The sequence below is a fragment of the Osmia lignaria genome, chromosome 9 (assembly GCF_051020975.1).
Source record: "Osmia lignaria lignaria isolate PbOS001 chromosome 9, iyOsmLign1, whole genome shotgun sequence".
NCBI lineage: Eukaryota > Metazoa > Arthropoda > Insecta > Hymenoptera > Megachilidae > Osmia > Osmia lignaria.
Window position 1 is genome coordinate 6,652,949 of NC_135040.1, and position 17,075 is coordinate 6,670,023.

The window sequence follows — 17,075 nt, forward strand, 5'->3', positions numbered from 1 at the left end:
TCATGTTCAATAAAAACGTCGCGGTTATGTTGCAATTTGCTGTGAAACGGGAGAAAACGTAATGACCGGTTGTGATATAGGAACAACAGGAAGTTCGATATTGTAAAACACGCGAAAATTAGACACTTTGATACATGAGAAAAAAAAAAGAATAAAAACAAATTATACGCGAACGAAAGGTTGAGAAATTTTTCAATAAATTTAAGATTCACTCCGTTTGCCCAGCGACTATGAAGGATACGCGTCGCGACGCATCGTTTATGCGGGATAAATAAATATAATCCCTTCGTGTTTGCGGGATGAATGCGATATTTATAAATCGAGTTATTTCTCACCGTTTCATCTCTAATGTTAGCGTTTGCCTTTCAAGTGTTACCATGGAGATATTCAACGAATAATGAAACCACTCATTCTGATTCTATGACTCCATCAAGAGGCAATTGAATTTTTGATCAAATCCCATCAATTCCACGATTTATCATATTTTTTTCTCTCTTTCTTGATCCTTTGATAGGTGGCAAAGGAGAACAGAGAAGGGAGGTGAAATTGCGAACACGTAAGGATTTTTTTACCAATGTCGCCACGATTGCTGTCTTAAAGTCCGACAGAGATATTGATTATCTACCATTTGTCGATGTCAATAACTTTCTCACTAAGAAAAAGGCATTTCCTCTAAGGTTCGATTCATCTTGATAAGAATTCAATACTTCCGTCATCACGTACACGCGTTGCGTCTTCTCCCTAATTAAGAATAATAATTAATTTTCAAATTTTAAATGAATGTCAATCACTGACAGCCCTTGCAGTATGCGATAAATATTTCATGAATGGTCGAATATTTGTCCACCAAAAGTCAGTAACGAAACCACTCCATTTCGATTCTATCAATATCAGAGAAATTGAAAATATATTTTCGATTTGTTAACACCCCGAAGGATTTACGATCGGATTTGAATACTTCTAGATTTATGATACCCCGAAATCTCCGTCAGAATCAAATAACTCGCGAATTTCACGTGAAACAACAACGATCATAGTGTGTCCTAGATAGCAGCATTGAAATTGCATAACTTTGAAATATGAGCGTGACAGAATCCTCGGCGGATACGAAACTCTACGAATAAGCCGTAAGAATTACAAAGTTGTCTTATTACGTACAGTTCGCTTCTATAAGTTAACTTATTGTCACGGCCTTTTAATTCCACTTGGAAAGCCTGTTAAAGAACTTTCTTCGTAATTGTTTCAAGCCTCTTTCCGAGCCGCGCACACCTTATTTCTCACGGTTGACGTAACTGGAATTTCTTGGGGGTATTTTTGAAATGGATGAAATTTATATCGACTCGGTATTATTTTGAAACAGGCCAACAATGTTTCAGTTTGTTTAGAGTTCAGAGACATGAAACTTCTAAAGAAAGGCCTTGAGCTTACGCTTGGGAATTTCTCATCGTTGCAGAAATTAATTTTCAAATTTAAGCTTCTCAAATGGATTCGAAAATTAAAATTACAATGGAAAATTAAAATCTTCACGATTCGAAATATATTTTCCACTTTTAAATTCGTTATTCGCGTCGATTGTCTCCGCGAATATGGATCAAGATGGAATCGTTGAACACAAGGAGAAGAAAGGCACGAGGATCGTTAATAATTCATTCTTTTCGGTGAAATATGATGTTACACGGGGCATAAATTTTCATGCCTTGCCTAAGTGTGTTTCTACATAAAATGTATATGAAGCAAAATGGAGGGGTATTTTCGTACTAAATCTTATTTCTGGACGTGAGCCTCTTTTTCTTAGTCTTGGTTAAGAGGAACTGGAGTATCACTGAAAAATGGAAGAACGAAACGGTGATTAAAAAGAAAGAGCTCTTAATTGGTACGAAAGAGGGGAATAATTTTCTGTTTCGACAAATGGTTTCTTGTGCGATACCTATCGAGCAAAATGATCTTCCCTTGGAAAAATAGCGTTGCATTGGGAAGCAGGAAGCGTGGAAGATTTTAAATTTCCTTTTAATCAAGCGAAATCTCCGTTGCATCCAAGCGTACCTCTGCTATCCTCTAATTTCCATGTCCACGATGAGTGGAGTACATAAGACCGCCCCCTTAGGCGTTTATAGGTCGAATGGAAATTTTCATTCCGTCAACTTTATCCTTTCGGATCTAACTTTGATAAAGTTTTAGGATTCCGTAAGCCGTGGAAAGCATTCTATTTACTTCGTAATTCCGTGGTTGATCGTTAACGATCGTCAAACCTTTTGACCAGCAGCGAGCAGTTTCGCAAATAGGGTGGGTTTTACGGAAATCCCATCGACGACCCTTCGTCTTCGATCTTTTTTTCCCTTGCATCATTGTAAATCAGTTCCAGACGACATTTTTAGCTACGCGTTTCCTCGCAGGATTTCGAAGAAAAAAGTATATACAGCGTTTACAAATATTGGAAAAAAGAAGAGAAATATTTTCAGGAATAACCGAGGGATTAAAATTTGTTGGTAATTCCAGGAATATTCAAAGGATTACACACGAGTGGTATAATTAGCGAAAATTTTGTACTTTCATATTTCGGATTAATATTCCTCTTTAAATTTATAAAATAACATGGATTCTATTTTTATTTGAAAATTGTTACGTTATAAAAATGACCAAATATACTGGTCTCAATAATCTGTTGTTCGAATCTAAGATTACAAAACGATGGTGCACGCGATACCGTATGATTTGACATTTAGCACCGACGATCGAGCAGACGATATCGCGTGAACCAATATCGAATAACAGAGTAATGAAAATGATATTACCTGTGCAATTGAAATTCAGCCTCTTTTTAGCCCTCGATTGTCTAAATTTGGTACGTTTGGCAAGAGTCATATTTTTTATACACGTACGATAGATAAACGATTCATATTGTAGTTATATAATACACAATTAAAAATGTAATTATAAAATGTAAGAAGAAAATTGAAACAGTCGGATAGAAAAGAATCTAGGTCGTATAAATTACAGCACCTTGGTTCGGTTCGGTTGGAAATACCAGATCGTTCAGCTCGAATCCACGTTTTATTCCGCATTGAACGAACTCCGTTTTTAGTTTATCCAGAAATTGCGAAACCTTGTCTTTCGTTATGATCGCCACAATGCAGCCGCCCCACCTGTGCCGAAATAAAATTATTTAACCGCGCGGTTTCACATCCTCGATACGTTTCCTCTTTTTTTTTATCATGATTTTATCCGTGACAGTTTGAAATGAATCGCGAATGAAATAAATCGCGAAGCACGATTGAAAATTGCCAATATTTTCGTTTCGGTGCAATCGACAACGATTTTCTATGTTTTCAAATGATTTTTTTCGAGTGAAGTTGTAACTCGTCTGGTTCCGTGTCATCGTGTTGCAAAGGTATAATTTCTTTCACGTGGCACACAGAAACACACCCACGGATCGATTTGATTTCGTCCAGGTATTTTGATATGGAAACGTCGTAAAACAGTGGACCATTTTCGATATCGTATTTTACTTAGAGTTGTAAATTATGAAAATTCATGGGCGACCCTCCGACTTTTTCAGACATTGATTATTAACTTCGATTTATCTCTATTCCAACAATTATTTAAATAATTTAGTAGCTAAGAGTTATCCCTACACCTAAAATGCATTTTCCGAGTGCAAACACCATTTCTAGAGATATAAAATGTCGAAGTTAGGAATGAAATACACAGGCAACAGTTTTCAATTAAACAGAGTTCGAAACTGCATCATGCATTCGTCAATAGACGTGGATCTAAAAGTGAACAGATACTATCGGATTCTGGGTGATCAAAGAGACTGTACAAAATAATTAATCTCGGGTACACTGCCATTCCCGGAATGATTACGAATCAGTCTCTATACATACCAGATTATAAGTTAGAACATTTCAAACATTCCAAACCCCTTGTTTCCCCTGTCTATACGTTCCTCAATGTGAACAATTTTAACAATAATTTCTCCTCTTTAACCCATTCGCGATGGTCGAACGAAAATTTTAAATGTTTGCTATTTTAAAGTGCAATCACTTTGCATTGGATAATTATAGTAGCGAAAGGGTTAAATAGAGTATACAATCTCGAGACTCCTTCCAGATCCTGTTCTCTTTGATCATCCCAGATTCAGCTATTTATATTCAAATTAATTTGAGACTATTCTACGAGGAACACAGTTATTCATAGTCTTACTTACCCAGCTCCCGTGAGTCTTGCACCAAGTGCACCGTAACTCATGGCTTTTTCGACCAGTGCATCGACACTCGGATGGCTGCACTCGTAGAGTTTTTGTAGACTCTCGTGGCTCTTGCACATCAGACTGCCTAAACGTTGAAGCTTCTCCTCTTCCATCATGCTGCTGTCCGCGCTGACACGTTGGAATTCTCTCACCCTGGCAGCTTCTGAAGTATGTAACAATCATTTTTCCTTATCTCGCCCGTTTCAATCGATCTTATCAATATCGTTACCCTGGTACACGTGCAATGCCCGTTGTTTCAGCTTGAACGTCTGCGAATCTTTGAAGCCTCCTAATAACTTCCTCAGCTTATCGTTCGTCGTGTCGAGATTTTTGCTGACCTAGAAAAGCAATAGTGTCGATCTGTCTACAAAGGGTTACAGGTAACGTTATTGCACAGGAAATTGTATCGCTTTTGTGCGAATCGAAACGGCGGTTAGAAAGTACGAAAGAATGATTTCCGGTGATTCGATGAATCTAAACGGGCGAATAATGTGTTTACTATAGAAAATCAATAGAGCCAGCGACAGAACAACGGAATCAATGTTGCGTGAAATCGTACGCGTACAGATCGACCAATTTTTCTCCTCGATTACATACTTCGTCCATGGTATATGGTTCCTCGTGAAGGTCTGTGGTTACTACAGAGACCATTTCTTCTAAGTTCATACCAAGCTGTTCTTGAACGTCGATTAATCTCCTTACTCGTTCCAAAGGTATGCTCCTCTTCTTTGCTATCATCTGCAAATAAACTCCTTAAATAAGTACACTTCGTTCCTGAACGCTTTGAGCGATACAGAAGCTAATGAGATAGCAATTATTAAAATGAATGATAACTGAAGACTCTCGAGTACTCGGAGTAACGTTACATCAATCTAACAGTCCACCAGTTGTCATCGATTTATAAAGGAAGCACGCTCAGATTCGTTAGATAGACTATTCCTGACACAGGGGAGAATCTTGGAGGCGCATCGATCAAAGTCAGCCGTACAACATCCGTGAAACATAATCGAAACGCAATCCCATTAGCTCCTTTGAATCGTTACGTTCGAACGATTCTTCGAGTGTTCATTGTACGAACGCTTGGACCGTGACTAGAATTATCTTTCGAACGAACGGTGAAGGGGTTAAAATTCGTAGTGTCGAAAGAAACGATATATTACCAGTGCGGCGAGGTGACATTCCACGACCCTTAAATTAAAATCACCCGTAGAAGCTTTGTTGTGACATGCCTGGCTATGGGCTATTACGAACACTGCGGTTTCCGGTAAGGTAACGTCGGTACCACGCACGGGGTCGAATTCGATTAGCATTGCAGAACCTTCGCCGGTATTAATAATGCATTAAAAAATTTTTTTTTTAAACACATCACCGACGGAGCAGAAATAATAATACCTGGTTTTCCAAGAAACGCGATTGCCTGATCCATACCGCCACCCATGGTGCCCACGTATCTCTCTGCTCTCGCGCTGATGGTAGCCAATTCACGTTTCGACAATGGTTGCTGCAACAACGAAAACGACCATCAACTTTCTGTTTTGCCATCGAGATAGCTCCATTGTCAGCACGTTTACGTTTGTCTTCGACCACTCTCCACCCGCGAAAGTGAAAGTAAACACACTTTCCCGTTCGCGAACTACCCCTAAGTGTGGATCTCTGATAATTGCGAACACGCTTCAACTACAAAATTTTTCGTAGCGAAGCAAATTACCATGGTCCGACTCTATTAAACTGTTAATTAAATTTCTTTTTCAATGGCCGGCTCGAACTACGCGAAGAAACTAAAGTTTACTTTCAAGAATTCTCGTCGTCTCGCTACGCGTTGAAACGACCAAGCTTTCTTTTTCCCCGAGAAACAAGTTCTCCCTTTGGTAAGAACCTTTCAAAGGTTCGTGAGATCGATACAATCAAACACGAGTGGACGAAGCCGAAAGAATTTCAGCTCGAGGGAATTCTTTTTATCCACTTTCGAAACGAAATTATTAAGTCCGTCCCATACAAGTTTCGCTGTTAGTTTAATTTCTGCTAATAACAATTCCCTACTAATGACAATTTTATCTTTTAGTAAAGTTGCAGAAGCGCAGGTTTAGTTGAAAAGGTAATACCAGGAAATGGTCGAAAAGAAAATGAAATTCGCGAGTGACAGGGAAATAATGGCTGCGAGATGGCGGTGGTAAAAATAAGGAAACATTGTAGAGTAAGGGATGTTTGGCGAACAAACGGCAAGACACGGTTTAGAAGAGAAAGAGAGAAACGGAAAACTCCTTACTCGGCAGGTGGAAATTTGTAAGGCCACGTGATTAACAGGCTGCACCGGGTATTAGTGTCACGTTCCTAGCACACCCGTTTCGTTATGATTAAATCACGTAGACACGCACGCTGGGATGATATTGCAGTGTGTACGGGATGCAGCTGTTTCATTCCGGGCAGAAATAATCTTGCGCGAATGATAAGTAAAAATCTCGTCTCTATCTTTTCGCGGTCGTCGACGGTTTCGTCTCTTCTTTTCCTCTCGGGGCTTCAAAGATCGATGAGAGAAGTTCCCTGGACCTCTAATGTCTCTTTCAACGAGCCGTTTGTCCTCCTCCTTTTCACGAAGATTATGCGGCGAGTGTCTGAATGGAATGTTCCAGGAATTTCTGATACCTTCCTGTCCATTACCCACGACTTCCGCTGGGACGAGACCCATAAAACGTACTTACGATCGCTTTACATACAGTCCACGCGATACCAGATCGATTCCCTTAACGCGCAACCCCCTGCTTTCCTACCCCTCTATCGTACAGGAATGATATTCCGAGGGAAACCGCAATACGCGGCCCGATATTGCGAATTTCGCTACCCGGATAAATTACAGACGTCATCGCCACGACAGGACTTTCCAGTCAACGAATTCTATCATTACCCCGGCTGATAATGAGCAGATGCGATCAGTTGGCTCGTAATCGAACCGCGTTTCGCGTATCGGAACGATTGAATAATAAAGCACTCACCTTATTCAGATGCATGGTCAAAAGAAGAGCGGCAGAAACGAGGGCGCTCGAGCTTGAAAGGCCTGAATTAGGAGGAATGTTTCCCCAAACTGCAGCCACGAATCCCATCGGTTTGCATTCCTTCGGGATCACTTCCAGAGCTCCTTTCACTCCGCACAGGAAATATTTGTACCACATTGGAACAAAGCCCATTGGTTCCTTCACGGTAAAACTGCGAAAGAGTTGTCAAGTTTCCTTCTCTTTTCACGGAAAAGTGGCAAAGGACTTTTAAGTTATATTTTATACTGTTGCATTTCGAGCACCTTGTTCATTCCTAGTTTTATATTTACTTCAGTAGAGATTTCACATGTACTTTTTCATCGCGAAGATTAAGTTTCTTCGTAACAAGGCTGGCAAATCTGTCCGATTTTCGCAATACCTGTTACGTTTTTCAAAGAAGTAGCAAGGAACGTACAACGTGGAAAAATAACGAGTTTCCACGTATTATCCCATTTTTCATTTGCATTACAATGGATTTTGTTTTTCCCTTTCGACGGAAAGACCGAGGTTATTATATGCAAAAATTACTTCTTCTCGGTACGGTACGTCCACGAAGGAAAAAAGAAGATTAATCATAGGGATTGCAACAAGTCTGCGGGCTCGTTTAAATTCAAATTTCACGTCGTTAAGCTGAAAATATCTTGGCGAATTCTTTCGAATAGAGGGTTTATCAATAGACGTCCGCTAAACACCTGGAGACTGATGAAATTACATCGGCTAGCTTTATCGTACCACCTTTCATTTTATCGCGACCTTTTTAATCCGACACGAACGCGTTTGCTTATATTCCAACGAATTAGCTTCACGCCAGGAGCCGAATGCCATTTATTTTCTCTCCGCGAAGAAATGCACCGAAAAAAATTTCTTACCACGCAATTGCATTCCAACGTTGTGTATGGAATTTTTGCAATTATCTTCTGCTTCTACTCCTTTCTAAATTTTACGATATTTTTTAAAATATTGTCTTCTAATGTAGAAGTATCTCTTTTTTAAAGCGAGAGCGTGAAAGCAGAGCGTGGTAAATTTGCAACCCTATCCTAGATCCTGTTACCGGAAGTATAGCGTAGCGCGACACTAATTTCTTACACCCTCGAAAGCTTGGAGCGTATTAAGTTTGTCCTTGGTAATTGAAGCTCACCGAGTTTCGGTTGAAGATACGAAGTAACATTTGTGATATTCACTCACTTTAGTTCTTCAAAGTTACAGCCGAAGGGTTTGTATTTGAAATCCATGTTGACGATATGGATTTCGTCCGGATACGGAGCTACGGCGATGATTATGTCTTGTTCGATGGCCATCGGGCAAACTGCGTATCCGCAATAATCGACGTGCTCGCCAATTAAATTAACCCTGCGAACAGATTATCAAAACGACCGCAATTATTTGCTGAAAAATTAAACTACAGTCAATCAAAATACAGAGAATTTCGATATCAACCTGAAGGTGAAATTAAAATTACCTTCCCGGAACTCTGACGATAAACGAAGGCTTGCGACGGTAGTGGTCGCTAAACAAGTCAGTCAAGATGTCCAACTTCTCCAGGGTTTTCTCATCCGGTTGTATAATTGGGACCCGTTCTTTCGGTTCCAATTCGGACGTCCCATTGGCGTTCTCCAGCATTTCTGCAACGAATTTCTATATAAAAAATTCAATGTTTTTTTTAGAGATGGGTATGTTTTCACGAGGCACGTTGTTTTCCTCGAGGCGAGTGCGTTGCTATGCAAAATGTCCGCGAGCACATATGCTGCGGAGAATTTAATTTTCCGACGATCCGATTTGCCACGACCGGCAATAGATACCCTAGATGAAAATCGTGAACGAGGTCACCGCCATTAGCGCAATTATGTTGTTGCAGAAGATGGGGAGCTCGGTACGTTGCTAAATCAATCATTTAAATCTTTAAATGGTGAAGATTCGTTTTTTCCAACAAAGTTGTAGCAAGTTTATTTCTTTCTAAAATTTCTTACCAGATTTCATTATTGATTATAAATAAAGAGGCGATTAACAAATATTTTTTTTCAAGTCTGATTATAGTATGACTACAACGAATTCAATGATTCACTGAATACAGAAGTATTTTTATCGGTGCAGTAAATTGCATAAACGCTTATTTGCGGTTTGCATACTTAATCGAAACGATTTAAACGTTCTCCTATTTCGAATTCTTTTATTTGTGCAGTTGTAGATAACCAGCTCTGTTTCTTTATCTAGCGTATATTTCTTTTCGCTGTTATTAAAATAAATATACGTAAAATAAAATTGAAATGTCTCAAGATAAAGAAAAGAATTATTTTCCTTCGATAAAAGTAAATCAAATTACCGAATTGTTCTGCCCTATGGAAGGTCGTTTTGGCAGTTTCGTAATTGGACCCAGAGCGGCGCTAAAGGTCGGAAAAATCCCCGAGAATCCAATCGCGAGTGATCGAACTCGTCTCGTTTGAATATCGATAGTTGCACGACAAGTTGGAAGTCGAACGATAAATTTAAAGCTTGAGATCGGGAGAACTCGGCTCGCTTCGTATATTTCCGTTTAGCGCGATAACAGTGGATACAGCGAATCAAATAAATATATTCTTTTAATATCTAATCGTTAATTTAAGTCATTACCATACTAATTTCACTTAGTTTTGAATAATAAGTTTGTAGGATTTAGTTTTCGTTTCTGACTACGGAAGGCACCACCATGCAGTGTGCTGTTTGAAAAAAGCGGAGTCGTAGGAAACGAGGAATAATCTTACACATATAAAGCTTTCGTTCATAGAACGAGTTAGTTAATGTTTGAAATATATTCTTGAGTAATCTACTAATGACTGGATTTCAAATATACGCGTACGTGGAACGTCAACACATAGAAACAGGTGTGCGCGTGTGGGTGAACGCGATGGTACCGGCCGTTGCCGCGTCAGCTTTTCGTAGACGCGATACAACGCTACAACGTGTCCCTATGATAGGAATATAGAATAAAACTAGAAAGCTGAATTGAAGTAACACGGTAAACATACCTCTCGCTACTGCCACTGTTATTGCTTCTCACAAAGGCGACACTTCACCTTATCGTAGCCGATTAATCTTATCAGCACGTGATGTTGCGTTGACGCACCTTCCGAGGTCGTAGAATTAAATGACTTATCGATCATGAACTACTGTTTGTATACAGTGCAGTTGAGTACAGTGTCTCGCCACGAGTGACGCTACTGACACGTGGCGCTTTTAGAATTCTTTGGCGGGCAATTTGAACCGCTTCTCGTCTTTCATATGAAATAACAATTAATAATGTATAATATCGCTTTGCATGTTACTAAAAGTACAATTACAATAAAGGATAATATATTTCAATGAAATAGAACTGAAATTATCTTTCTGTTTGCTAAAGTCACGTTAAAATGGAGATACTATAAATTCCTACAGTACCAACAGTTGAACACAGTTTTCGAACTGCAAAAGTGATCGTCAGACGAAATGCTAGGTAGCTGTTTTAACGACAGTCGCTACAACGTTGGTTATCGAAATTCGATAACTTATCGTCGTAAAATATAAAGAAATGATGTGTATTCAGAAAATTCAACAAACTTCTCAAAGATGTCACTTCAGAAATTTTCCAAATTTCTATATCATTGACCATGGATCAATTTCAAATTTGAACATATGTATATAGAGTATAAAATATTCCAATTATAATACAAGGGTTAGGAAAAACGAAATTTTTCCTTTCCTTTCTTTTACCTCCCTTCCATAACACAGGAACAATAATAAATCTCTTTAAACTAAAGAAGATAGTAAAATAAACATGGGTTGTATAAAGCGTATTTCGTTAAACATTATCTTCGTATTCCCGAGGGTTCGCCGCTTGTCTCTCGATTCCGCAAGCTTCTTTCTAGCGCTTATACCGTACACGCTGAGAGAACAGGGGGACAGACGTCAGTTTAATTCGTATTACTTTTCACATAAATCCGTCGGGATTCACAGGCTGGAGAGCGATAGGGTAGGAGGAGGTATAGTCCGCGGGGATAAGCGATAAAATGTCGCGTATAACGCGAGAGGTCTATATACATATACGTGGAGGGTTGGAGGCTCGGTCCATGTCAAAGAGGGGTTGCGTAGGCAGTGGAAAACGAGGAGAAATTCTCTTTCTTCTTTCTCCATGGCCCGTTACGTCCTCCCCATTTTCCTCGGTCTCCTTGAGCCGTGGCTGTACCGATTTCCAGGCAGTTTTTGCTGAAACATCGCGCCGTTGATCCGGCATTTTCCAGGCCGCTTGGTTTATCGCTCGGCCTGATCCCTCTGTTCGTACCGCGGTGTTACAAGCCCCTGCAATCGATGTTTTCATCCCATCTTCCTTTCTCGGCTCCGTCTGCCTCTCCAGTACCAGTTCTCCTACCGATTCCACTCACTCCGGTATTTCTCTTTATCTTTTCCCTCCCTGAGATAACCACCGCCATTTGTCTCCCCCGTGGTGGCGTGTATCGAAGCTACCTACGATCTGACCGTACACCAGAGACTCGAATTCGTTGGCTTTGGAAAAAGGGGGTTGATTTTCTGCGACAGCAATCACCAGTCCGAAGGAGGTTCTGCGCCAGACCTCTGTTGGAGCCAGAGTGTAAATTTTTATCGAGAAAATGTTCCAACGTAGATCTCGATCGATTTTATACGCCTATTTTCAATCACGTTCAGTTCACGATAAAAGACTTTCTCTACGTGATCGTGTACTACCCTTCGGGCACAGGATTTTGTTTCCTGCGCCGCACGGGTTTGGCGTCGCGCGAATAAACACACCGGGGACACGCGATCTGATATTCAATATCCTCGGCTTTCCCCTCGGGAGAGTTTTGCCAGGATCTCGAACTAGCATACGTGGTATCCAGTTTCTACGTGTTCCGAGCCCGTCGGATATAATAGATACATTTTTCGATCTTTCAATATCTCACTGGCCAACGGCTCCAACGATTCTTGTCGCAATTCGCTGCCATTGTAAATAAAAAATATTTCACATTTTCGTTAATCATTAAAACTTCCCTCCTTTAATGAAACTTGGTGCACGAATCTGCCTTACATCTGGCGAATTCCTTCGGGAGCAACGGGTGGTTGGAGCAGAGGTGGATCGTGTCGCCAGTGGATCCCAGTTGTCCATTAACTCGTCGCCCTTTAATGCATCGTAGCTGGACAGGCGACCAAACCTCCATGGTGTTTTGACACTCGTCCATGCGCGACGTCGCCCACCGCACGTCGCCCGATCCATTTTGCACCGCGATTTATTTGCCTCGCCCTACTCTGTTTTTCCCCGGCCGAAAGTCCTGCTCGTACCGCGATACAGATATCGTTCCCGTATTTCATCGAAGACAGAGGACGTTGGATGCGAAGAAAAGGAGAGGAAAGATATCTCATCCAACGGGGTGCCGGAAGTGGAGCGAAGTGCTGCGATCCCGCAAGGATGTGTGGTTCGGGCCGGAAACTTGGCGGAGGGTATAAATTGAATTCGGGGCTGCGCATCCGACGCGTAAAAGTGACTTCGCACGCCCTTTAAATTTCTCCGCGTGCAATTCGACCCCTTCTTCGACTGCACCGCTGGACGACCATTACCGGGGCCGGAAAATGACAATAATTTTGCCTGCCAACCGAGAACCTTACCTTCGATCAATTGACCCTCTTCCGTTTCTACGTGTATCATCGAATAAACCATTAGAAATCGAAACGTAATTCGATAGAAATTCCCTTGAAACTACCCTTAATCGATCACAAAAGCATCGAGATCCTTAGTTGCCTATCAATGTCGAGGTTTCCCACGTTACATTTCAGATTTCACGAATTCAGCCGATCACGAGACGGCTACGGTGATGGATGAACGGAGGAATATCTAACAAAGTCAGCGTGCAAACTAAGTTGAAGGCATAGTAACGGGGACACGCGGGCGGATTATGGACGGTTGCGGACCGTGGTCCGCGTGCGGTCTCCACGAGCGAGGTTTAGGCGCGTGCGAGCTGGATTTATGGCCCCCATTATGACGTTGACGTATCGCCTTCGTGAGGGTCCTAAAGCAAACCCAAGGCGGATCTAAGCTCCGTGTATCTAAGCCGAGAGCTAGCCACAGGTTACCGCAACCGGGACGAGAATATTCCAAGCTGATCCCGTGGACCACCGTGTCCGATAAATGTCCGACTGGACGTGGCTTTTCCTCCGTTTACCTCTCCTAAGGAAATTTTCATGGTTATAATAACACGAGGGGTTTACGAGCTTAGGTAATGGATATTTAACGACGATTTTCAAAATAGTCGGAGAAAACCTCAGGGGTAAGCAACGCACGCAGCTACCCTGGCATTTCCGTATCGCGATTCATTACACCGTGTTTAGATAATTAATAAACCGCGGGTCTATGTAAATATCGCGTTGGATATCGCTGGGTCGATCTCGCGCTCGGGCAGCGGAGTAATTTTACTCGGCGTTTCCTTCCCCTTTTATCGTCGCACGGGTCGAGCGTGTTCCGTGTTTCATTCGCAATCAGCGGCAGTAAGCAACCGGCCGAACGGTGTCGTTCACGGCGGAGCGTAAGTGGTGGCAGTAACCTGAAAGTTATCGCGCGGCCAACAGGGTCGTAACGAGCACACCACGTTGAATGCAGGTTACCGGTCGAACGGACGACATTCTGACGCGCTGTTATTGCCACTAAGGCATGTTTAACACTCACATAGCCGGCCGTGATAATACCCCGTGTCCGTGATCGCCAATGGATATACATGGATCCTCGATAAACAACCCAACTCGCTTAGCGTTTTTAATTTCACGATAATCGCCGATCAACAGGTGCAAATTCTTACGCGACTACTTCTTTATTTCCACCTTTTATTTTAACCCTGTTTCGCGATCGTACCATCGGACCATTGGGCACTTTCATAATTCGCGATACAGGCACCATGGAGAGAGTGGTGAACGGAGAAGATTAATTGCAACGGGGACCAATGTCGGTGTTGCAGGTTGCTCGAATTAATTTTTCTGAAAATTATTATCCTTGGTATTCTGGTAGATACGGGGGGCGATATCCGAATGTTTATGGAATTATTAACACGATAAATGACAGTGGAAATTACCATAGCCATGTGTCATAAAATAATATGAAATAATAAAGACCTTGAAAATGAAATTTTTAACACCGCCGGCCCACGTAATCGGAGTCTTAGAAATTTATTCATATTCTTAAAATAATGATGATCTTACCTTTAGAGAACTCGATATTTCTTTAACTCCTCATTTTTCCTGATCTTCCTGTTTTTATTTGTAGCAGTTTACCTGTAATGAAAAAAAAAAATTGAATGGTTATTCGGGATTAGGATAGAAGGTAGGATATTTTTAAACGTTGGACAAGTATTTTTGATAAGTCAGTTTGATACGATCGGAGACACCGTAGGAGTCGCTCGTAACCGCGTGAATATTATTTCTGTCTCGGGAGTTTTAAACCTTTTTAGTATGCAAACAGACGGTTCTCGAGGCGATATAACAGCGACGTTAAGGGTTGAAAGACGCGGAGAATGTAGATGCGAACCGACCGGGTACATTGCTAACACGGCCGACGATTTTTACAGAGGATCGTTTAAATAAAATCGTATTAGTTACGATGCCTACAATCTCCAACTGTCGACCCATTATTATTTCTTTTATTAAAATAATAAAACATGCAATGGTGTGCAAAGTTTAAATTTGAAATAATATTATCAGTCGAATGATAAGCAGAGATAGACAAAAAAAAAAACCAACTACAACGTCGCAGATTTTTCGTTCCATTACTGTTATCGAACGAAAAACGTCAGAGAGACGAGTAGCCGCTGACAGATGCATAGAATTTTTCTCGAGTCCATTCGAGTCACCTCGACGCGAGTAACGGATGCCATGATTTCCCAGGGGTCGCGGGGTTACCGTATATTTTCATACGAATGCGTAGCCAGAAGTCTAACCCTCCTGTCGTGCGTGGATGTAACTAAGAGACTGACCGTGGAATTTAAATGCCATTATGAATATTTTCCCTCGAACGAGACCGATCTGGTATCGTTTGATTTTCATATGAATTCGCCACCGGAATCGTCGTGTTTGTTCCAGAAAATCATAGGGGTTCCTATAAAATATACGATCGTCAACGTGACACAGTAATCAACGTGTTAAATTAAAAGAAAAAAAAAGAATGACAAATACATTGGATCAAAAATAAAGTTGGTACTCATTTAATCTAAGAAAAGAATAAACAGAAAATTTCCTTGCAACCTATCCAACACAATCGCTCCCAATTATCCCGAAATCCCGTCGACTAAACAAGCGATCACAGGGGTGGTAGTGATAGTGGTGGTGGCGGCGGTGGTGGTGGTGGAAATCAATCAGAAGTCGCGGTGAGTAACGGGATGAGTGGAGGAGGGAGTGTCGTCTCCTCAAAGACGACGACAACGTCGACGACGAGGAGGACACTTGCTGGTCGCCAAGAGCAACGTAGCAACAACCCCGTTTAGTACTCTCGGTGTGTCTGCGCCGTACAGAAACGCCGAGATGGTAACGACGACGACGACGACGACGACGACGATGGTGGTGGTGGAATAGTAGAAGGATGGTGGTGGTGGTTGCGATGGTGGTGGACGAGATCCAGCCGAGAGGGTGAATAAGGGTGGTTTGAAAAGGCGAAGAGTGGGGTGGTAGGATACGGGACGGCTGGTTACGGTGGTGTTGCGGGGTGTCGAGGGGTTGGTCGACGCGGAGGGGCAAGAGGCAAGAGGCAGCGAACGGAGGTATAGGAGGGACGTAAAGAGGGTGGTTTGGTAAACGAGGTGGAGGAAGGGTGGTCTGGGTGGTTGGTTGGTGATGCATTGCGCGAACTCCCCGCGGCGAGGTCACGTGACTCGTACCCCCGGCCTATCATTGATCGCTCCCCGGAGAAACGTCGGACACACTGTGCCCACCAAGCATTGTACCTTGCACCTTACCAGCTTTCCTAGCACATCTTCGGGGCTTGAGAACGTCCGGGAGACGGAGGATGAGGCTGCGACCAGCCCGTTCCATCCGAGGCGCCCTCCAGTTATCTAGCCGCTTCCTGATCTTACGCTTTCTCCTTCCTTCCACTTTCCTTCTAGCTTCTTTATTTTTAGAATCGAACCTCGTGTTGCGGACACCCTGTCCGACCATCGTTTCTTCCTTTTCTTACACGGTTTTTTTATATTGCTGAGATTTTCGGGAAACATTAGGAAAAACTTTTGAATTTGAATTTTGAAGAAAAGAACTATCGGTGCTGATAGTTTGCAGTTAACAAGAGTTCTCGCAATGAAAGCGACTGGGCAGCAAGAAACTATCCTCCTGTTCGATCATGTCCTGCGATGGAAAAAGTGTTGCACGTGCGATCGCTCCGCGTGCCAAGGAGACGTTCGTACATCGGCAAAACCGTCAATCAGTCGGCGAACTCGCTCACGGAGCGAGTTCCTTTTAATTGATCCGCGAATTCGAGGAAACGCGAGGAACATCGGCGCGTCGCGTCGTCGAGCTGCTGGTTGAAGCCATTTCCAAGGAAAACACGGAGCAACCGGCTGCGAGTTCCTCGCTTGTAACAGCCTCTGGTAAGAAGCGTTGTCGTTGCAAGCAGTTTCTCGTGTATCCGCTTGTCAGCCAGCGGCATCTCGCTTTCGCAATTTCCACGCTTTAAACGTGCCTCGTTTTCCTTCGACGCAACGCTCTGCCTGCCGTTTTATATTAAGAATATCGACGAAACGTTTATGCAGAATTTTATGGATAATTTCAGCTTGAAATTGATACCTGGCCAAGCGATATTTCGCGGTAGT

At 42.1% G+C, this 17,075-nt stretch overlaps 1 protein-coding gene across 10 annotated transcripts in view; it reads right to left on the minus strand.

The window, feature by feature from the left end:
- Positions 1-2,590: 2,590 nt before the first annotated feature.
- Positions 2,591-17,075, minus strand: part of Galk (N-acetylgalactosamine kinase) — a 76,160-nt gene continuing 61,675 nt past the window's right edge. For 3 of the 10 annotated variants that reach the window (XM_034328371.2, XM_034328412.2, XM_034328401.2), the window contains 10 exons: positions 14,485-14,556; positions 8,738-8,900; positions 8,464-8,628; positions 7,240-7,450; positions 5,642-5,750; positions 5,410-5,567; positions 4,847-4,987; positions 4,479-4,587; positions 4,208-4,412; positions 2,595-3,143 (listed from right to left, as the gene is read on the minus strand). In XM_034328371.2, the coding sequence (XP_034184262.2) occupies positions 2,978-3,143; positions 4,208-4,412; positions 4,479-4,587; positions 4,847-4,987; positions 5,410-5,567; positions 5,642-5,750; positions 7,240-7,450; positions 8,464-8,628; positions 8,738-8,898 (1,425 nt within the window). In that variant the 5' untranslated portion in view covers positions 8,899-8,900; positions 14,485-14,556 and the 3' untranslated portion in view covers positions 2,595-2,977. The other 7 variants (XM_034328391.2, XM_034328440.2, XM_034328431.2 and 4 more) reach the window with 5 other exon arrangements.